The sequence below is a fragment of the Ranitomeya imitator genome, chromosome 4 (assembly GCF_032444005.1).
Source record: "Ranitomeya imitator isolate aRanImi1 chromosome 4, aRanImi1.pri, whole genome shotgun sequence".
Taxonomy (NCBI): Eukaryota; Metazoa; Chordata; class Amphibia; order Anura; family Dendrobatidae; genus Ranitomeya; species Ranitomeya imitator.
The window spans coordinates 411,690,221-411,712,678 of record NC_091285.1 but is presented as its reverse complement, the minus strand read 5'-3'; the positions used below and the strand labels follow the sequence as shown (position 1 = coordinate 411,712,678).

General features: G+C 48.6%; 1 protein-coding gene across 4 annotated transcripts in view; it reads left to right on the top strand.

The window, feature by feature from the left end:
• The first annotated feature begins 5,220 nt into the window (after positions 1-5,220).
• AHCYL2 (adenosylhomocysteinase like 2) overlaps positions 5,221-22,458 on the top strand; it is a 169,784-nt gene continuing 152,546 nt past the window's right edge. For 2 of the 4 annotated variants that reach the window (XM_069765410.1, XM_069765409.1), the window contains exon 1: positions 5,226-5,576. In XM_069765410.1, the coding sequence (XP_069621511.1) occupies positions 5,322-5,576 (255 nt within the window). In that variant the 5' untranslated portion in view covers positions 5,226-5,321. Of the gene's footprint in view, positions 5,577-22,458 lie in introns of all 4 variants that reach the window. The other 2 variants (XM_069765407.1, XM_069765408.1) reach the window with 2 other exon arrangements.

Below are 22,458 nucleotides of genomic sequence, written 5' to 3'. Positions count from 1 at the left end.
TTTGGAAGATGGCGGCGCCCAGGAAAGAAGACGGACGGACCTCGGGCGGCCAGGTAAGTATAAGGGGGGGAGATCAGGGCACGGGGGGGGCGTCGGAGCACGGGGGGGTGGATCGGATCATGGGGGGGGGTGGATCGGAACACGGGAGGGAGGATTGGAGCACGGGGAAGGATTGGAGCACGGGGTGAGGGATCGCTGTGCGGGGGGGGTGGATCGGAGCACGGGGGGGGGGTCGCTGTGTGCGGGGGGGGGATCGGAGTGCGGGGGGGTTTGATTGCAGCACAGGGGGTGTGATTGGTGCACGGGGAAGCGGACAGGAGGACGGGGGAGCGGAGCACAGGACGGAGGGGAGCGGACCACAGATCGGGGGGGTGGGGGGGCGATCGGAGGGGTGGGGTGGGTGCACATAAGTGTTTCCAGCCATGGCCGATGATATTGCAGCATCGGCCATGGCTGGATTGTAATATTTCACCAGTTTTTTAGGTGAAATATTACAAATCGCTCTGATTGGCAGTTTCACTTTCAACAGCCAATCAGAGCGATCGTAGCCACGAGGGGGTGAAGCCACCCCCCCTGGGCTAAACTACCACTCCCCCTGTCCCTGCAGATCGGGTGAAATGGGAGTTAACCCTTTCACCCGGCCTGCAGGGACGCGATCTTTCCATGACGCATATGCTGCGTCATGGGTCGGAATGGCACCGACTTTCATGACGCAGCGTATGCGTCAAAGGTCGGGAAGGGGTTAACGTGCAAACCACCCTTGGGGCTTAAGGGGTTAAAGGGAATCTATCAGTAAGATAACCATATATAAGGTTATGTAGATCTTAGGAAACAGGGTAAAATTATACCTTGATAGCTGCTATCTGATGTCTTATTCAAGAGAAATCCGTGTTTTTCTTATGTGTAAATGCACTGGTAAGATCTATGGGCTGTATACTGATCTGCATGGGAATCTGCTTTCCCAGCTCATCTTAAATCAAAGGAGATGTTGGTTTTCGGACAACATATTAAATCAAAGTGGGTGTTGGTTTTGCGCAACGATTGTGACCCATACATGATCTGCCAAAACAAGTATTTGTATGGTGGGGCCTGGAGGAATAGCTGTGGGCTGAATGAGGGTTTGGCTGTCAGCTATTGAACATGACGGACCGCAGGAGTGAATGATCCAACCTGCGTTAGTTCCACTGCCTCCTCCGATGTGGCAGAGGGAAAGTTGCGCTAATTTCGGACCAGCGATACAGCCATACCGGTGATCCATACTTCAAACATCAGGTGCTCACCGCCCCCCAACCAGCATAATTCGGGGGAGAGAGGGAGAGGGTGCAGGATGGCAGGGGAGTGGTGTGCTCCTGAAGATAAAACTCATTCAAGCTACTGACAACACAAATCACTGTTCTTTGTCTGCCCCATTGTGCTGTCAATGCAGCTGTTTAACAATGGATAGGCCAATACCAAAATGGTTTTGGAGGTTTCTGTTCAGCCCAATTTGCAAATACTGCATAATGAAGCCTTGCATATCTCTATTAGCTTAATGATTAGGATAGATTAGATAGGGGGTAAACAGAACCTTGATAGTGACATGTTCCTAATCTGGAAATGGAACTAATAACTCGTTTATAAAATAATTATTGCAAATACAGTGACATAAATTAGTTTTATGGCTAGAGCACATTCCAGGAGGCCGATAAAAGGCTGAAGGTTGGGTCTGGAATGGTTAACGCCATCGCCAACAATCAGCTTTCAATACGAGAAGTTTTGTGACTTTCCTGCTGCTGTTTTCAGCGCTGGTGATTTGTTGCATATTCTTTATGTCTTCTGTTACTTTGCCTTCTCACGCTCACACTAAAGAACCACCGATGTGAGCAGAAGGGCCATTAGCAGCCAGCGGAGCTATGAAAACTGCGGCCCCTCAGAGCTGCATTATGGCCATTTCCCTACCTCGTACGAAATATACACCAAAATGGGAGCAGATCTCTTAGTTCATCTTATAAGATTAATTTCAGCTTTTGGTATTAAGGATGTAGTGGGCCAGAGCTACAGGCTTGCGAACTCACCATGACACAAACTATTTAAAGGGGTTTTCCAATCTCATAAAGTTGTAGGATGGACATATTGCCCACGTTTCCCCTTGAAGAACAAGTGAATTATTGTAATGTGAATTTTGACATGTGGATCGCCCCCACGTAAGGGCAATGGGGTACTCGGTACCGGGTCCTTCAGTTCCCTCAGCGAGGATGTCACGGTGGCCCGACCCGGACCATGGCCCTATGAGGGGCGCCCAATAAAAGGCAGAGTTCGTAGATAACGGTAGTGTTCGTGACGCCACCTGTGGTATTCGGTCAGGGTGACCGACGTTGCTTAGGGGTCCGCTGGGGTGATGGAATGGCAACTAGATGGTATACTTTCCCACAGGTGAAGTATATCTCCAGGGCTTCCCAGAGTGTAGATGGTGATGGTGGGTGGTGGAAGGTGCGGTGAATATAGAGGACACAATGGGTGCAATCTCTTTACCTTTACTGAAGGCTTCAGCATCCACAGTCCAGAGTGCCAGATGACAGGGTAGGCAGAGTCCGGCCGGTCTGATGGCAATTCCAGAGTCCCCTTATCCAGGTGGAAATCAGTAGCCTTCTCCTTGCGAACGGTAACGTAGTAAGTCCCTACTTGCATTAGCTACCATAAGGTCCTCACTGTGGTTACTTCTCTCTCTCTGTCCCCCAGATGGATAGGACAAACCCGTATGACGGTGATGGCCTGAGGCTATTTTATAGGGACCCTAGTGACGCCCCTCCTCCGCGATTGCCACCGTGTCTGCTTAGGTGTTTAGGTCGGACAGACAACTTGGAATCGACTGCCCTGCCGGTCTCTGAAGTAAAGCGTAGAGTCTACTACTTCCTCGGTGTTCCGGCCACCGGATCTGCGCTTCAGATGGAGGCAGCCTGCTTCTAGCTGTGTCTCCCGCTGATGTTTCACTCCTGTTGTTATGACTTCTGTGCTCACTCACTACGGCACACTTCCCTTCTTGTCCTTTCTTAGGATACTGCCACATGGGTTGCAGGCGCAGCTCAGTGTCCTTCTTTCTTACTGAGCCGTTGATGTTCTTCCTTTTCCCTCTGTCTGCCTGACAGGTATTCCCTGGGCTGAGCCCAGTCTGCTTCTCTCCCTCTCCTTCTGACTCTCTGACTGACTAATCTCTGACTGACTAACTTCCTAACCAACCCACCAGTTTTACCCTATGTCAGGAGTGGCCTAGTAAATAGAACCCTTAGCTCCCCCTGGTGGACTGGCGTGTGAAGTGTGTGTGTGGCTGTGATACCTGGCAGGGTGAACTCCTTTGGTGCCATCAGACGTAACATCGCTCCCCCTGGTGGAAGAATGACATTACTGCAACGACCAGGACTCTGGGGCGCTGCACATGCATTGTTATGTTGTGTTCTGTCCGACAGTAGAGGGAGTTAGAGTTAATGATTGTGAATAGCTCAGAGTGGGAGGGGATAAGGTGAAGGGACAGAGACAGTTTCCAGTCAGAATGTTATATACAGACTGAAGTAGATCTAAGGTCTAGACAGTAGCAGTAGTGGATGATGTGGGTGTCCTGAAGTGAGGGAATACCAACAAGGTGGTTAGCGTGAACCTGAATCGAAGCAAAGAGGAAAGGAGAACCAACAGAAGGACAGAGTGGTTTATAGGAAACGAGCCCTGGGCCAGGATGCCCAGCAGTACAGCCCCTAGTTTACAACTCAGAGAGGTAGTGGGCCAAGACAGGCCAGAGAAAGTGAGACAGAGAGAGTGTCCCGGGTGGGAGTTACAGAGACTTGAAGTACTGGCAATATTGGCAACATAGTTCCCTTGAGGCAGAAAAAAAGACACGGTTGAGAATAGGACTCTTGCTATCTGGACTGTAGTACTGAGCTGGGCTTTAGTGAAGTAGAGAGGAACAGTGAAGATAGAGAATAAGGGAGTAAAGGGGAAGGAAATGGAACCGTCACTTTCATGTAACGTGTCAGGGAGTAAGAAACGAGTACCTCGCCCATGGTAACACCCCGCAACATGTTATAAAGTGATGACATATGGATTGCCAAGCCATCAATATTTTATCAATAATTGTCTGACTTCTGGAGCCCCTACTGATCCGGAGAATGAAGGGTCTACAGCACTGGCATAAGGTTGTATCTTCTTTATTGTTTTTCGCCTGGACAGTGCTGCCAGGCCACCTGCTTGTTCAGGACATTGCAGCACGACCCCACACAAGTGACTGCATGTGCAGATGTTGCAGAGCCAAAATGGGACACTGCTACTCCAGTGTTCACACGTTATTCTCAGGGTGGATTGGTGGGGATCCCACAGGTCAGAGCCTCACTGATCATTAAAAGGTTATTTCCATCTTGATGGATATTGTCAGACAATAACATTTGCAGCCGTTGATGAGATTTTAACACTTTTCAACCTGTTGCCTAGGAGACCGACCACCGCTACTGTCTAGCCTGTGAGCACTGCGCTGAAGCTGACCAGGATTAGGAGGTAAAAGCATGCTCCAGCAACCCTGGCCAAGCTTCTTCTGAGCTTAAAGACAACTCAATTAAAAACGAGCTTCTAAGCACTGCGCATGTTCTGTTTAGCAGTGGTGGTCGGTCTCCAAGGCAACGAATTGTAAACATGAAAGTAATATCTTGAAAACTATTTAAATTTTTAATGAAGAAACTGCTAAATTGCTGCATTTACAAGCACTCTCTGGCAATGAAGGTGGGACTGACCCCCTCAGGGCCCTACAGATGACATTCCCCACGTTACGTTACATTTGCATTCAGAACTAGAGGGTCTGTGCACAACTACACGTGTCCATGTGACTGTACAGTGTGGTCTCATATCCGGAATACACCGTGCACACAGGAGCACGACCTAACAACAAGGCCTATACTCTACTACCAGGCCCATTTTATTTTGTACAGGTGCTAATAAAGCGTGTTGAAACAGAACGAGTCCGCCTCACGCTTCCTGCAGGACCGCACGGCACGCTGGTTATTGTAGTACACTGTTAGAGACAAAACAATAGCGAATACGAGTCAGGACTGCAGATCCCATGATGCTTCACGAAGGACAGCGATCACCGTGGTGCACGCCGGGAATTGTGGTCTACTATGATTCTTAGGATACGCGTTCTGATTGTGGGAGAAACTAGCTTTCCCAGGCGCCCCTGCGGCAGGGGCAGGACAGCCTGCGGGGGCGTGCCAGAGGCTGCCGGCAGCGTGCTAGTGTTTGTGTGCATCAGGAGGCTGCTGAGGAGAGAGGAGCGAGAGCCGGGACATACGAGTGTGTGTGGCGCCATGTCCGTGCAGGTAGTGCCCGCCGTGGAGCTGAAGGAGGCCGCTAAAGAGCGGCACAATGAGGCCCCTGCAGCGCCGCTCACCGCTGCTCTGCCTGCCGAGCCCGACAACAATACCGCGGTGTCCCCGCTCAGCCAGCCGCTCAAGGGGGTCCCGGCTTCTGCCATGAAGAGGAGCGACCCGGTGCAGCGCTCCGGAGACGGCGCCGGCAGCCCCGAGGGCGCAGTCAGTGAGGCCCCGCGGACCGTGAAAAAGGTAATGTGAGCCGGTCATAGCCTAGAGGTACACGGCGGCGGTCATCACGATCGTCCTGTGACGTCACCCGGCCTGTCTTCCGTGCCGCTTCCCGGTGTCAATGTCACCCTCTGTTCTTCGTGATTTATCTACAACGTCACCCGCTTTCTTCACCGTTACCGATGCTATTTGGGTGTGCACGGTGATGACGAGCGGAGACACTGCCCGCGGCATCTTTTCTCCTGCAGCTGCGGACTACTTTTCCTCCATCATTGGCGAGAGGGCACCTCGCTGTTTCTATGCTGTGATGTTCCCAGGTGTGCAGCCCGGCTGTCATAGAGAGATTCTTCCGTCTGCATTGCGTTCTCTGATTGGTCGCGGACAAGAGCCGCTGTGATTGGCTTTCTAGTCCACGTCTCGTGGGTTTCTGCTGCTGAAGATGCGGCGGGGAGAAGCGCCCGCTGGGGCCATTGCACCTGTGGCGGCGGCTCCGGTGACCTTCACACGTCCTCTGTAGGGATGGGGTCCCGCGTGTAGTAGTTCGCGGAGACCCGGCGTGTGTCCGCACAGTGTGGTATGGAGCCGGGCTGTATCCGCAGGGAGAGGCGTATCGTACACTCCTATAGGGCCCCAGTCAGTCCGGGACCCCTGCTTACTGGCACCCCACCCAGCACCAGGCTGCGGCCAGGAGGCGATGGGTTAAAGGGGGTCCTCCAACTTCACGCAACTTTCCACGTAGACATGGGCGTCCCACAGATGGCTGGTATTGAGCACCTGCCCCATCTTTAAAGGGGTTCTCCAAGAATGTAATAACATGGCCCCTGTCACTACTTCTAAAGGAAGCCCACCCTAGTCACATGTCAGGGACAGGCTGCAGCTGCCGGAGACGGACCGTGACGGGAGAAGAAACGATTATTTTCTACAGCCTCAGTCAGACATGGAGAAGACTTGTTTCTGCTCTTGTCACAGCTCTACTCCAGCATGTCAGTGCTTCTCATACAGCTCCTCTGTCACTTGAGGCACAGGTTCCTGGAGCTGTTTCTTTAGACCGACATGTGACTAGTACAGGCTGCTGTTTGATTTACATGATGGGGGCCATTTTATTACTTTCATGGAGAACCCCTTTAAAGGGACACTGTCACCTGAATTTGGAGGGAACAATCTTCAGCCATGGAGGCGGGGTTTTTGGGTTTTTGATTCACCCTTTCCTTACCCGCTGGCTGCAATATTGGATTGAAGCTCATTCTCTGTCCTCCATAGTACACGCCTGCACAAGGCAAGATTGCCATGTGCAGGCATGTACTACGGAGGACAGAGAATGAGCTTCAATCCAATATTGCAGCCAGCGGGTAAGGAAAGGGTGAATCAAAAACCCCGCCTCCATGGCTGAAGATTGTTCCCTCCAAATTCAGGTGACAGTGTCCCTTTAAGCAGTTGGTTGTGTATGGACCCGTTCACTCAATATTAGAGAACCTGTTACTAGATTCTTGCTGTCCAAACCACGGTCACCATAAATTGGAGCTTGGCTGGGGGATTTCAGCCATTCTTGTTTTATTCTGCAGCGACCCTTTCAGGGAAAGCCGTTTGAAAATCTGTAATAATATGAAAGGCTCGGCACTCTTTGGTGCGCAGGTTACAAAGAAAGTTAAATTTGGTGCAATCCAAAAAATGCAATGTATTCTTCAGGACTTTGGAGTCAGTAAGCCAAGCCTGGACTCCTCAGTCTCCCTGACCCCCAGCACTGGTCACTACTGAGCATGTGCATAAAGTGCAGCACAGATTCATCTCCGCTAAAAGCCGAGAATCTAAAGGTACCGTCACATTAAGAGACGCTGCAGCAATATAGACAACGAGCCGATCGCTGCAGCGTCGCTGTTTAGGTCGCTAGGAGACGTCAAACACCGGCAACAGCAGAACGATGCAGGAGCGATCCAGTGACGTACTTATCGTTCTCGCTAAGGTTGAGCGAAACGGGTCGAACATTTTCAAAAGTCGCCGACTTTTGACAAAGTCGGGTTTCATGAAACCCGATCCGACCCCTGTGCGGGGTCGGCCATGCGGTACGCGACTTTCGCGCCAAAGTCGCGTTTCAATGACGCGAAAAGCGCCATTTCTCAGCCAATGAAGGTAAACGCAGAGTGTGGGCAGCGTGATAACATAGGTCCTGGTCCCCACCATCTTAGAGAAGGGCATTGCAGTGATTGGCTTGCTGTCTGCGGCGTCACAGGGGCTATAAATAGGCGTTCCCGCCGACCGCCATGTTACTGCTGCTGATCTGAGCTTAGGGAGAGGTTGCTGCCGCTTCGTCAGAAGCAGGGATAGCGTTAGGCAGGGTCCATTAACCACCAAACCGCTTGTGCTGTAGCGATTTCCACTGCCCAACACCACCTTTGGTTTGCAGGGACAGTGGAAGCTACATTTTTTTTTTTTTTTTTTTCCCCTCAGCGCTGTAGCTCATTGGGCTGCCCTAGAAGGCTCCCTGATAGCTGCATTGCTGTGTGTACGCCGCTGTGCAAACCAACTGCTTTTTTCAAAGCACAAATCCTCTTGTTCCTTCCTTTCTGCACAGCTATCTTGTTTGTTTGTCCACACTTTTTATTTAATTTGTGCATCAGTCCACTCCTTATTGCTGCCTGCCATACCTGGCTGAGATTACCGCAGGGAGATAGTAATTGAAGGACAGTTCCTTTTTTTTTTTTTTTTTTTTTTTTTTTGTGGGAGATTAAGATTGGCATTTCTGCTAGAGTGCCATCCCTGTCTGTGTCATCTCTCACTCAGTGGGCCATAGAAAGCCTATTTATTTTTTTGCTTGATTTGGGTTCTAAAATCTACCTGAAAAAATCACTACATCAATCAGTGGGAGAAAAATATTGGCCTCAGGGCTTGTGTGCCACTCCTTACTCCTGTGTGTGCCATCTCTCAGTGGGCCATAGAAAGCCTATTTATTTTTTTGCTTGATTTGGGTTCCAAAATCTACCTGAAAAAATCAATAAATCAATCAGTGGGAGATTAATATTGGCCTTTGGGCTTGTGTGCCAGTCCTAAGCGTGCCATCTCTCTCACAAATAGTGGGCCATAGAAAGCCTATTTATTATTTTTTTTATTGGGTTTATAAATTTTCCCTGGAAAAAAAAAAAAAAAAAGTGGGAGATTAATATTGGCCTCTGGGCTTGTGTGCCACTCCTGACTCCTGTGTGCGTCCTCTCTCACTCAGTGGGCCCTAGAAAGCCTATTTTTTGTTTTATTTGTTTTCTAAATTCTCCCTGAAACAATCATTTTATTTTCTTTGGTTTCTAAATTCTCCCTGAAAAAATCATTTTATTTTATTCGGTTTCTAAATTATTCCTGAAAAAAATCATTTTTTTTGTATTTTTTTTTCTAAAGTCTCCCTGAAAAAAAAAAAAAAAAAAATCAAATCAGTGGGAGATTAATATTGCCCTTTCTGCTTGTGTGCCAGTCTTGACTGCTGGGTGTGCCATCTCTCTCTCTCCAATTGTGGGCCATAGAAAGCCTATTAATTTTTTTGCTTGATTAGGGTTCCAAAATCTACCTGAAAAAATCACTAAATCAATCAGTGGGAGATAAATATTGGCCTCTGGGCTTGTGTGCCACTCCTCACTCCTGTGTGCGTCCTCTCTCACTCACTGGGCCCTAGAAAGGCTATTTTATGTTTTATTTGTTTTCTAAATTCTCCCTGAAAAAATCATTTCATTTTATTTGGTTTATAAATTCTTCCTTAAAAAATCATTTATTTTTTTTTTTTTTCTAAAGTCTCCTTTTTAAAAAAAAAAAACACAAATCAGTGGGAGATTAATATTTACATTTGCGCTTCAGTGACAGTCCTGCGTGTGTGGCATCTCTCTCATTTGTTGCCACCAACAACAGAGTGTGTAACATTGTGCCTGATTTTCGTTGTGGTCTCACCCACCTGTAAAGGGGTAGCTAAATCATACTGAAGTTATAGCTCACCGTGTAAGTTGTGTGACTGCAACAAATACCGTTAGTTTGGTAACATTTTTAAAACAATGAGGAAGTATGGTGGAAGAGGTCGTGGCCGGGGGCGTTCATTGTCAGCTGGTAATGAGGGTAGTGGTAGTGGTGGAGCATCAGGTGGTCGTGGGAAAAAAAATATTGCACCCAAGTCTGGAGCTGTGGAGCCAGGTTCGTCGTCTGGCTACACAAGGCCTCGAACGCTCCCTTTTCTGGGAGTAGGAAAACCGCTTTTAAAGCCGGAGCAGCAAGAGCAAGTTTTGGCTTATCTTGCTGACTCAGCCTCTAGCTCTTTTGCCTCCTCTCGTGAAACTGGTAAAAGTAAAAGCAGCGCGTCGTTAGTGGATGTTCACGGTCAGGGACAAGTCGCTTCCTTGTCCTCTTCAGCAAAAACAACAACAGAGAAGAATGCAGCAGGCGACACAACGGGTTACTCCATGGAGCTCTTTACACATACCGTCCCTGGCTTAGAAAGTGAAGCAGTTAACAGTCCATGCCCATTACAAGTTGAATCTGACATGGAGTGCACTGATGCACAGCCACAGCCAGACTACTATGCTGGTCCTTTGACTCAGACCACAACATTGCCCTCGCAGGGTGCTGATCAAGAATCAGACCCTGATGAGACTATGTTGCCCCATCACGAACGCTATACCACCGACCGACAAGGTGACACAGACGAAGTTGCACACGAGCTACAAGAAGAGGTAATAGATGACCCAGTTCTTGACCCCGATTGGCAGCCATTGGGGGAACAGGGTGCAGGCGGCAGCAGTTCTGAAGCGGAGGAGGAGGGGCCGCAGCAGGCATCAACATCGCAACAGGTTCCATCTGCCGGGCCCGTATCTTGCCCAAAACGCGTGGCAAAGTCAAAACCTGTTGGAGGACAGCGTGGCCATCCGGTTAAAGCTCAGTCTGCAATGCCTGAAAAGGTATCCGATGCTAGAAAGAGTGCAGTCTGGCATTTTTTTAAACAACATCCAATTGATCAGCGCAAAGTCATCTGTCAAAAATGTTCAACTACCTTAAGCAGAGGGCAGAATCTGAAAAGTCTGAATACAAGTTGCATGCATATACATTTAACCACCATGCATTTGCAAGCTTGGACTAATTACCAAACGTCCCTTAAGGTTGTAGCACCCTCGGCCAATGAAGCTAGTCATCAACGCAACATCCCTTCCGGCAGTGTAGGGCCACCATTTTCTGCACCACCTGCAGTATCTGTGCAGGTTTCTTTGCCAGGCCAAAGAAGTCAGGGTCAGGGAATCACCAGTTTCGTAGTAGGAAACACTGCATCTAGGGCACCGGCGGCAACAATACCATCTCCCACCGTCTCTCAGTCTGCCATGTCCACCGGCATCCCCGCTAGTTCCACGATCTCCAGCTCTCCAGTCCAGCTCACCCTACATGAGACTATGGTTAGAAAAAGGAAGTACTTAGCCTCGCATCCGCGTACACAGGGTTTAAACGCCCACATAGCTAGACTAATCTCGTTAGAGATGATGCCCTACCGGTTAGTTGAAAGCGAAGCTTTCAAAGCCCTAATGGACTACGCTGTACCACGCTACGAGCTACCCAGTCGACACTTTTTTTCCAGAAAAGCCATCCCAGCCCTCCACCAGCATGTTAAAGAGCGCATCGTCCATGCACTCAGGCAATCTGTGAGCACAAAGGTGCACCTGACAACAGATGCATGGACCAGTAGGCATGGCCAGGGACGTTACGTGTCCATCACGGCACACTGGGTAAATGTGGTGGATGCAGGGTCCACAGGGGACAGCAAATTTGGGACAGTTCTGCCTAGCCCACGGTCTAGGAAACAGTTGGCTGTAGCCATTCGCACCCCCTCCTCCTCCTCCTCGTCCTCCTGCAGAAGCGAGACCTCGTCCACAGACCGCAGTCGCACAACCACTCCATCCGCAGCTGCCACTGTTGCACACCAGGTCTCCCATTACGGGGCAGCTACTGGCAAACGTCAGCAGGCTGTATAGGCTATGAAGTGTTTGGGCGACAACAGACACTCCGCTGAAGTTCTGTCCGAGTTCTTGCAGAAAGAAATGCAGTCGTGGCTGGGCACTGTAGATCTTGAGGCAGGCAAGGTAGTGAGTGATAACGGAAGGAATTTCATGGCTGCCATCTCCATTTCCCAACTGAAACACATTCCTTGCCTGGCTCACACCTTAAACCTGGTGGTGCAGTGCTTCCTGAAAAGTTATCCGGGGTTATCCGACCTGCTCCTCAAAGTGCGTGGACTTTGCTCACATATCCGCCGTTCGCCCGTACACTCCAGCCGTATGCAGACCTATCAGCGTTCTTTGAACCTTCCCCAGCATCGCCTAATCATAGACGTTGCAACAAGGTGGAACTCAACACTGCACATGCTTCAGAGACTGTGTGAACAGAGGCGGGCTGTTATGTTTTTGTGGGAGGATACACATACACGGGCAGGCAGTAGGATGGCAGACATGGAGTTGTCAGGTGTGCAGTGGTCGAAGATTCAAGACATGTGTCAAGTCCTTCAGTGTTTTGAGGAATGCACACGGCTGGTTAGTGCAGACAACGCCATAATAAGCATGAGCATCCCCCTAATGCGTCTGCTGATGCAAAGTTTGACGCACATAAAGGATCAGGCGTCTGCAGCTGAGGAAGAGGAAAGCCTTGATGACAGCCATTGTCTGGCCAGGGCAGTGTACAGGACGAGGTAGCGGGCGAAGAGGAGGAGGAGGACGAGGAGGATGATGGGGATGATTATATTTTTAATGAGGAAGCTTTTCCGGGGCCAGTGGAAATTGTTGGCGCGGCAAGGCCGGGTTCTGGTTTTTGGAGGGACACAAGTGACGTGGATTTGCCTGAAACTGCCCCTCAACCAAGCACAACCACAGATTTGAGAACTGGAACTTTGGCCCACATGGCGGATTATGCCTTACGTATCCTCAAAAGGGACACACGCATAACAAAAATGATGAACGATGACGATTACTGGTTGGTCTGCCTCCTTGATCCTCGCTATAAAGGCAAATTGCAAAATATAATGCCACATGAGAACTTGGAACTAATATTAGCAACCAAACAATCAACTCTTGTTGACCGTTTGCTTCTGGCATTCCCTGCACACAGCGCCCGTGATCGTTCTAACACGAGCTGCAGGGGCCAGCAGACCAGAGGTGTTAGAGGGGCAGAAATCAGAAGTGTCGTTGGCCAGAGGGGTTTTCTGACCAGGTTGTGGAGTGATTTTGCTATGACCGCAGACAGGACAGGTACTGCAGCATCAATTCAAAGTGACAGGAGACAACATTTGTCCAGTATGGTTACTAACTATTTTTCATCCCTTATCGACGTTCTCCCTCAACCGTCATTCCCATTTGATTACTGGGCATCAAAATTAGACACCTGGCCAGAATTGGCAGAATATGCATTGCAGGAGCTTGCTTGCCCGGCAGCTAGTGTCCTATCAGAAAGAGTATTCAGTGCTGCAGGTTCAATACTAACAGAAAAAAGGCCTCGTCTGGCTACCCAAAATGTAGATGATCTAACCTTCATTAAAATGAACCACAACTGGATTTCGAAATCTTTTGCCCCACCTTGCCCGGCTGACACCTAGCTTTCCTATGTAAAGGTCTTGCCTGTGGACTATTCTGAACGACTTTTCCAATCTCGTAATTTGCAGCACCTGATTGTCCAGCATCCGACATGTTAACACCTCCCTAAATGGCCAAAGTCCCCACACGGGGCCGTGGTATCCCCACTTGGCGCCAGCACCCGTGAGAGTACTGTTTGTCTGAAGAGGTGGGTGTGCCCGCTTTTGGTCGACGGCACTGCCACTAGGTCCCTCATAGTACAATAAAGTGTCTGGCGGTGGTGGTGCGCACCCAACGTCAGACACACCGTTGTAATATGAGGGGCCCTGGGCCTGTACCGCCGGCCACAAGACAGTCCCTCCCCCCCCCCCCAGGTCAAACAGTGCTCTACCACCAAAACCAAAATTTTCTCACAGCTCCACCAATGTTTAGTCTATGCGCTGACATCCTTCAATGCCTGGCACTGTCAATACCATTGTATTGACATTTTTCTTATGTTAGGCCTTCGAAGCCTGTCTGCGGTCACTCCTTCCACTAGGCCTCCACTGACCTGTCTACTGCTGCCCGGGTTCCCCTGGAACCAATTTTAAATTGCCTACAGCCAGCCCAATTTATTATGTTAGGGCTTCGAAGCCTGTCTGCGGTCCCTCCTTCCACTAGGCCTCCACTGACCTGTCTACTGCTGCCCGGGTTCCCCTGGAACCAATTTTAAATTGCCTACAGCCAGCCCAATTTATTATGTTAGGGCTTCGAAGCCTGTCTGCGGTCCCTCCTTCCACTAGGCCTCCACTGACCTGTCTACTGCTGCCCGGGTTTCCCTGGAACCAATTTTAAATTGCCTACAGCCAGCCCAATTTATTATGTTAGGGCTTCGAAGCCTGTCTGCGGTCCCTCCTTCCACTAGGCCTCCACTGACCTGTCTACTGCTGCCCGTGTACCTCTTGAACCAACATCAGAAAATATAAAAATAAGTATTTTGCTTATAAAAAAGAAAATACTGGAGAGATATCAAATGCAGACATTTTAACATTAAAAACAAACACATACAACAAAAATCTGGTACAGTACTAAAAATGGCCACCAGCTACAATAACTTTCTCCTGCAAGTAGTTAACTGAAAGTTTTTTCAATTTAAAACACAGATATGGCATCCACCGAGTGTTGTCCTGTCGCGTCTTCTTTATATTATTGCCAAGAAGATGCAAAACAATGAAAATAATAAAATCATTATTTACCAAAAAAATAGAGTAAGTCAAAACCACATTGCAAATAAACATTCATTACAAATAAAGAAGCAGGGCGCGTCCGAGGGTGAGTATATACCTAATAAGAATATAATCACCCTCGGACGCGCCCTGCTTCTTTCCGACAGCCTTCCTTCCTAAGAATCAGCCCTTCCGTGGTGTAGAGAGAGGGTGTGTTACACTCCAAGGTGTTCCCCAGGTTGCCTTTCCTGAGCTTCGATCTTCATGCTCTCGTTTAGTAGTTGTCGGAAAGTAGGCTGCATTAGGCCTACAAATTGGGTATGGGGTGTAGAGAGATGGTGTGTTCCACTCCAAGGTGTTCTCCAGGTTGCCTTTCCTGAGCTTCGATCTTCCGGCTCTCGTTTAGTAGTTCTTGGAAACTACACTGCATTAGGCCTACAAATTGGGTATGGGGTGTAGAGAGATGGTGTGTTCCACTCCAAGGTGTTCTCCAGGTTTCCTCGCCATTGCTTCGATCTTCCGACTCTCGTTTAGTAGTTGTAGAAAACTACACTGCATTAGGCCTACAAAATGGGTATCGGGTGGAGAGAGATGGTGTGTTACACTCCAAGGTGTTCCCCAGGTTACCTTGCCATTGCTTCGGTCTTCCGACTCTCGTTTAGTAGTTGTAGAAAACTACACAGCATTAGGCCTACAAAATGGGTATGGGGTGGAGAGAGATGGTGTGTTACACTCCAAGGTGTTCTCCAGGTTTCCTCGCCATTGCTTCGATCTTCCGACTCGTTTAGTAGTTGTAGAAAACTACACTGCATTAGGCCTACAAAATGGGTATCGGGTGGAGAGAGATGGTGTGTTACACTCCAAGGTGTTCCCCAGGTTGCCTTGCCATTGCTTCGGTCTTCCGACTCTCGTTTAGTAGTTGTAGAAAACTACACAGCATTAGGCCTACAAAATGGGTATGGGGTGGAGAGAGATGGTGTGTTCCACTCCAAGGTGTTCTCCAGGTTGCCTTTCCTGAGCTTCTATCTTCAGGCTCTCGTTAAATTGTGGTTAAATGGAACAACTGCATTTGGCGTACTAGTTGGTTTGGGGCCTACTAACAGTGTCTGCCGCTCCTTGCTGTTCTCCTGGTTTCCTGTCCTGAAATTCCGTTTTCAGGCGCTCGTTAAGTAGTTGTTAATGTTAGACTGCATTTGGCCTACTAGTTGGGTTGGGGCCTACTATCGGTGTCTGCCACTCCTTGCTGTTCTCCTCCACTGAACAAAGCTGTGCCGCCTGTTTACTACGGTTGCCAATTTTGAACTGCATTTCGACTACTTACTGATTTGGGCCTACTCTCTGTGTCAGCCTCTCATTCCAGTTGTCCTCCACTGCAATGCCCCCTGGTTATTCCTGTGTTACCAATTTTTAACTGCATTTAGCCCACTTTATTATTTGGGCCTATATCTGTGTTTCCTCCTCATCCTGCCCATTGCCCAGCCAGTGATAGATGAGTCTGCTGGTACATTGACCCATAACGCAACATTCCCCGTGCACGCTACACAACAACATTGTGACCCTGCTGAAAGTCAGGTTGCTCTTCCCGCATACCATACCACCTTACACGGGGACAAAGAGGAAGGTGCAGATGAAAGTGCAGGTTCCTTCATCAGGTGGGGGGAGGAATACTAGTTGGCGACGTCACTGGCACAGGGCCTCTCATAGTACGCAAAAGTGTTGCTGCCGGTGGGAGGCGCCCCCGCCGTGCAAACACACCGCTGTACTTTGAGGGGCCCTGTGCCAGTGCCAATGCCAACGAGTGGGCCCCCCCTGCTTGCTCAGGTTCACAGCACTTGCAAAGTTGAAATACTTACCTCTCCCTGCTCCACTGCCGTGACGTGGTCCAGATTTCCTGGGCCCACTAATTACTTGAACCAGCCCTACCCACCACAACTTTAGCCAAATGACCCCCAATTTCAAATGCCTTCCAATTATTATAAGGTAAATTACGCTTGACAAGCTTCATTAAGAAGAATGGATGGTTTTGACATTAAAATGGGCACTCTAGGTGTTTTCCTGGCCCCCACTCACTGCCGACTATGCTGCCCCATTGACTTGCATTGGGTTTCGTGTTTCGGTCGATCCCGACTTTACGTCATAATCGGCCGATTTCACTCGACCCGACTTTTGAGATAGTCGGGTTTCGCGAAACCCGGCTCGACTCTAAAAAGGTCAAGGTCGCTCAACTCTAGTTCTCGCTGGTTGTTCGCTCCATGAAAAACATTGCAGGCATCGTTGCTTTTGATGTCAAACATGACGATACACGCCGACCTGACGACCAAATAAAGTTTTGGACTTCTAGCTCCGACCAGCGATGTCACAGCGGGATCCTGATCGCTGCTTCGTGTCAAACACAACGAGATCGCTATCCAGGATGCTGCAACGTCACGGATCGCTGTCGTTCTCGTTGAAAAGTTGCTCAGTGTGAAGGTACCTTTAGATCAGGAACAGAGCAGACATTTATAGGACATTTCATAACTTTCCCACATTCTCATGGGAACATTTCCAGCACATCCTGCACTGTACTGCTATACCCAATGTATTATATATTTTCAGTGTCAGTCAATTTTATGCCGACTCCACCAAAATCGACACAGACTCCTCAGCCCTGGTATTATGCCAGTTTTGCCCTTTCGGTCTACTATCCGGACCTTCGTCAGAAAGGCTGCAGATTGTAAGAGAGGAAGGTCACACCTGTAAGCACTGTAGTATGTGCCATTACCACAGTGACGAACATTGCATACTACAGCGCTTAGTGTTCCCTTCCTCTCTTGCAATCTGCAATTTTTTTGATAAAGGTCTCGATGGTAGACTGCAAGATCAAAATTATGTTGCCTTTATTTGGACGAGAACAGAATTTTTCATATTTTATCAAAGGCCTGAACCCCTAATGGGCAGCACCCCTACACCGTGTTGTATACCACATGATATAATAGTTTGAAAAGCTATCTGTGAACTATAGGGGAGAGACCTGACTAGTGCAGTAAAGCCCCCGTCTGGCTTCCCCCACCCATCAGCCACTGCTCCAGTTGACTGACGGATCGATCTTGGGAAGCAGCCATAGTCTCCAGATGGCTTTCCAAAGTGTTTCTCTGAATCGCTGTGGCATACCTGGCTGCGATTGTGGATCCAGGCTCTGAATATTGCCAAGTTCCCTATGATCGGGTTCTGCAGCGCCATCAGATGTGAGTGATATGACCTCACGTTCACTGTCCTGTTTATTAGGACACCTGCATGACGCCTGTTGATCTCACATGCATCTCTTTGGATGGGGAACATGGTAGTGTGGGTAACCCCATAAAGTCTGTGGTAATTTGGATGCTAAGATATCCGAGTGCAGCGCTGTACCTGGTTATGTTTCTAATTTCCATAGACTGCATGTCCAGCTACTTATTCAACCACTGGCAATTGTGCTACAGGGGAAAATGAGGGACACAAATTCACTCTTCTAGAAATTTGTGGGGGTCTCAGTGATGTGACAGCTTGGCCTATCCAGGTCCTAAGTGATCATTTTTACAGACCTAAAAAATCTGATTTTTATCCAGATAAAATGGGTGTTTCTTCATCTGTATTGTCATCTGTATGGCTTCCGTTTTTATACATCAGTTATTAAAATTTACAAGACCAAATAGTTTCCTATGTTAAAGAATTGCAATGTGTCTGTAAAAATCAGAAGCTTTACTGTGTATCTGTATGGGATCCGATTTATTTATATTTTTTTGCACACGTTTAAACGGATGAGTCTTATCCTAGATGAATAACTACTCACTGCTGCATTCTTTGTGGTTAGTTGGTCTGTTGGAAAACAAACACTAGTCATCTGCACAGTTGTTGATTAACCCCTTCCCGACCTTTGACGCCACGTAGGCGTCATGAAAGTCGGTGCCAATCCGACCCATGACGCCTATGCGGCGTCATAGAAAGATCGCGTCCCTGCAGGCCGGGTGAAAGGGTTAACTCCCATTTCACCCGATCTGCAGGGACAGGGGGAGTGGTAGTTTAGCCCAGGGGGGGTGGCTTCACCCCCTCGTGGCTACGATCGCTCTGATTGGCTGTTGAAAGTGAAACTGCCAATCAGAGCGATTTGCAATATTTCACCCATTATAACGGGTGAAATATTACAATCCAGCCATGGCCGATGCTGCAATATCATCGGCCATGGCTGGAAACACTAATGTGCCCCCACCCCACCCCTCCGATCGCCCCCCACCCCCCCGATCTGGCCGGTACACTGCTCCGGCTCCCCTCCGTCCAGTGCTCCGCTCCCCCCCGTGCTCGTGTCCGCTCCCCCCGTGCTCCAATCACCCCCCCTGCACTCCGATCCACCCCCCCCGGTGCTCCGTTCCACCCCCCGTGCTCCATTCCAGCCCCCCCGTGCTCCGTTCCACGCCCCCCGCGCTCCGTTCCACCCCTCCCGCGCTCCGATTCCCCCCCCCGTGCTCCGATCCCCCCCCCGTGGTCCCCCCCCACCCCATCATACTTACCGATCCAGCCGTGGTCCCGTCCGTCTTCTCCCGGGCGCCGCCATCTTCCAAAATGGCGGGCGCATGCGCAGTGCGCCCGCCGAATCTGCCGGCCGGCAGATTCGTTCCAAAGTGCATTTTGATCACTGAGAGAGATTATATCTCAGTGATCAAAATAAAAAAAATAATAAATGACCCCCCCCCCCCTTTGTCACCCCCATAGGTAGGGACAATAAAAAAATAAAGACATTTTTTTTTTTCCACTAATGTTAGAATAGGGTTAGGGTTAGGGGTAGGGGTAGGGGTAGGGCTAGGGTTAGGGGTAGGGTTAGGGCTAGGGTTAGGGTTAGGGTTAGGAATGTGCACACGTATTCTGGTCCTCTGCGGATTTTTCCGCTGCGGATTTGATAAATCCGCAGTGCTAAACCGCTGCGGATTTATGGCGGATTTACCGCGTTTTTTTCTGCGCATTTCACTGCGGTTTTACAATTGCGATTTTCTATTGGAGCAGTTGTAAAACCGCTGCGGAATCCGCACAAAGAAGTGACATGCTGCGGAATGTAAACCGCTGCGTTTCCGTGCAGTTTTTCCGCAGCATGTGTACAGCGATTTTTGTTTCCCATAGGTTTACATTGAACTGTACACTCATGGGAAACTGCTGCGGATCCGCAGCGTTTTCCGCAGCGTGTGCACATACCTTTAGAATTAGGCCATGTGCACACGGTGCGGATTTGGCTGCGGATTCGCAGCAGTGTTCCATCAGGTTTACAGTACCATGTAAACATATGAAAAACCAAATCCGCTGTGCCCATGGTGCGGAAAATACCGCGCGGGAACGCTGCGTTGTATTTTCCGCAGCATGTCAATTCTTTGTGCGGATTCCGCGGCGTTTTACACCTGTTCCTCAATAGGAATCCGCAGGTGAAATCCGCACAAAAAACACTGGAAATCCGCGGAAAATCCGCAGGTAAAACACAGTGCCTTTTACCCGCAGATTTTTCAAAAATGGTGCGGAAATATCTCACACGAATCCGCAACGTGGGCACATAGCCTTAGGGTTAGGGTTAGGGTTGGAATTAGGGTTGTGGTTAGGGTTAGGGGTGTGTTGGGGTTAGTGTTGTGGTTAGGGGTGTGTTGGGGTTAGGGTTGTGATTAGGATTATGGCTACAGTTGGGATTAGGGTTAGGGGTGTGTTGGGGTTAGTGTTGGAGTTAGAATTGAGGGGTTACCACTGTTTAGGCACATCAGGGGTCTCCAAACGCAACATGGCGCCACCATTGATTCCAGCCAATCTCGTATTCAAAAAGTCAAATGGTGCTCCCTCACTTCCGAGCCCTGACGTGTGCCCAAACAGTGGTTTACCCCCACATATGGGGTACCAGCATACTCAGGACAAACTGCGCAACAATTACTGGGGTCCAATTTCTCCTGTTACCCTTGTGAATCTAAAAAAATGCTTGCTAAAACATAATTTTTGAGGAAAGAAAAATGATTTTTTATTTTCACGGCTCTGCGTTGTAAACGTCTGTGAAGCACTTGGGGGTTCAAAGTGCTCACCACATATCTAGATAAGTTCCTTGGGGGGTCTAGTTTCTAAAATGGGGTCACTTGTGGGGGATTTCTACTGTTTAGGCACACCAGGGGCTCTGCAAACGCAACGTGACACCCGCAGACCATTCCATCAAAGTCTGCATTTCAAAAGTCACTACTTCCCTTCTGAACCCCGACGTGTGCCCAAACAGTGGTTTACCCCCACATATGGGGTATCAGCGTACTCAGGAGAAACTGGACAACAACTTTTGGGGTCCAATTTCTCCTGTAACCCTTGGGAAAATAAAAAATTCTGGGCTAAATAATTATTTTTGAGGAAAGAAAACGTATTTATTATTTTCACGGCTCTGCATTATAAACTTCTATGAAGCACTTGGGGGTTCAAAGTGCTCACCACACATCTAGATAAGTTCCTTTCAGGGTCTAGTTTCCAAAATGGGGTCACTTGTGGGGGGTTTCTACTGTTAAGCCACATCAGGGGCTCTGCAAACGCAACGTGACGCCCACAGAGCATTCCATCAAAGTCTGCATTTCAAAACGTCACTACTTCACTTCCGAGCCCCGGCATGTGCCCAAACAGTGATTTACCCCCACATATGGGGTATCAGCGTACTCAGGAGAAACTGGACAACAACTTTTGGGGTCAAATTTCTCCTGTTACCCTTGGGGAAATAAAAAATTGCAGGCAAAAAGATCATTTTTGAGAAAATAATTTTTTTTTTTATTTTTATGGCTCTGCGTTATAAACTTCTGTGAAGCACTTGGGGGTTCAAAGTCCTCACCACACATCTAGATTAGTTCCTTTGGGGGTCTAGTTTCTAAAATGGTGTCATTTCTGGGGGATCTCCAATGTTTAGGCACACAGGGGCTCTCCAAACGTGACATGGTGTCCGCTAATGATTGGAGCTAATTTTCCATTTAAAAAGCCAAATGGCGTGCCATCCCTTCCGAGCCCTGCCGTGCGCCCAAACAGTGGTTTACCCCCACATATGGGGTATCAGCGTACTCAGGACAAACTGGACAACAGTATTTGGGGTCCAATTTCTCCTATTATCCTTGGCAAAATAGGAAATTCCAGGCTAAAAAATCATTTTTGAGGAAAGAAAAATTATTTTTTATTTTCATGGCTCTGCGTTATAAACTTCTGTGAAGCACCTGGGGGTTTAAAGTGCTCAATATGCATCTAAATTAGTTCCTTGGGGGGTCTAGTTTCCAAAATGGGGTCACTTGTGGGGGAGCGCCAATGTTTAGGCACACAGGAGCTATCCAAACGCGACATGGTGTCCGCTAACGATGGAAATAATTTTTCATTCAAAAAGTCAAATGGCGCTCCTTCCCTTCCGAGCCTTACCATGTGCCCAAACAGTGGTTTACCTCCACATGTGAGGTATTGGTGTACTCAGGAGAAATTGCCCAACACATTTTAGGATCCATTTTATCCTGTTGCCCATGAGAAAATGAAAAAATTGAGGCTAAAAGAATTTTTTTGTGAAAAAAAAGTACTTTTTCATTTTTACGGATCAATTTGTGAAGCACCTGGGGGTTCAAAGTGCTCACTATGCATCTAAATTAGTTCCTTGGGGCGTCTAGTTTCCAAAATGGGGTCACTTGTGGGGGAGCTCCAATTTTTAGGCACACGGGGGCTCTCCAAACGTGACATGGTGTCCGCTAAAGAGTGGAGCCAATTTTTGATTCAAAAAGTCAAATGGCGCTCCTTCCCTTCCAAGCCCTGCCGTGCGCCAAAACAGTGGTTTACCCCCACATATGAGGTATCAGCGTACTCAGGACAAATTGGACAACAACTTTCGTGGTTCAGTTTCTCCTTTTACCATTGGGAAAATAAAAAAAATTGTTGCTAAAAGATAATTTTTGTGACTAAAAAGTTAAATGTTCATTTTTTCCTTCCATGTTGCTTCTGCTGCTGTGAAGCACCTGAAGGGTTAATAAAATTCTTGAATGTGGTTTTGAGTACCTTGAGGGGTGCAGTTTTTAGAATGGTGTCACTTTTGGGTATTTTCAGCCAAATAGACCCCTCAAACTGACTTCAAATGTGAGGTGGTCCCTAAAAAAAATGGTT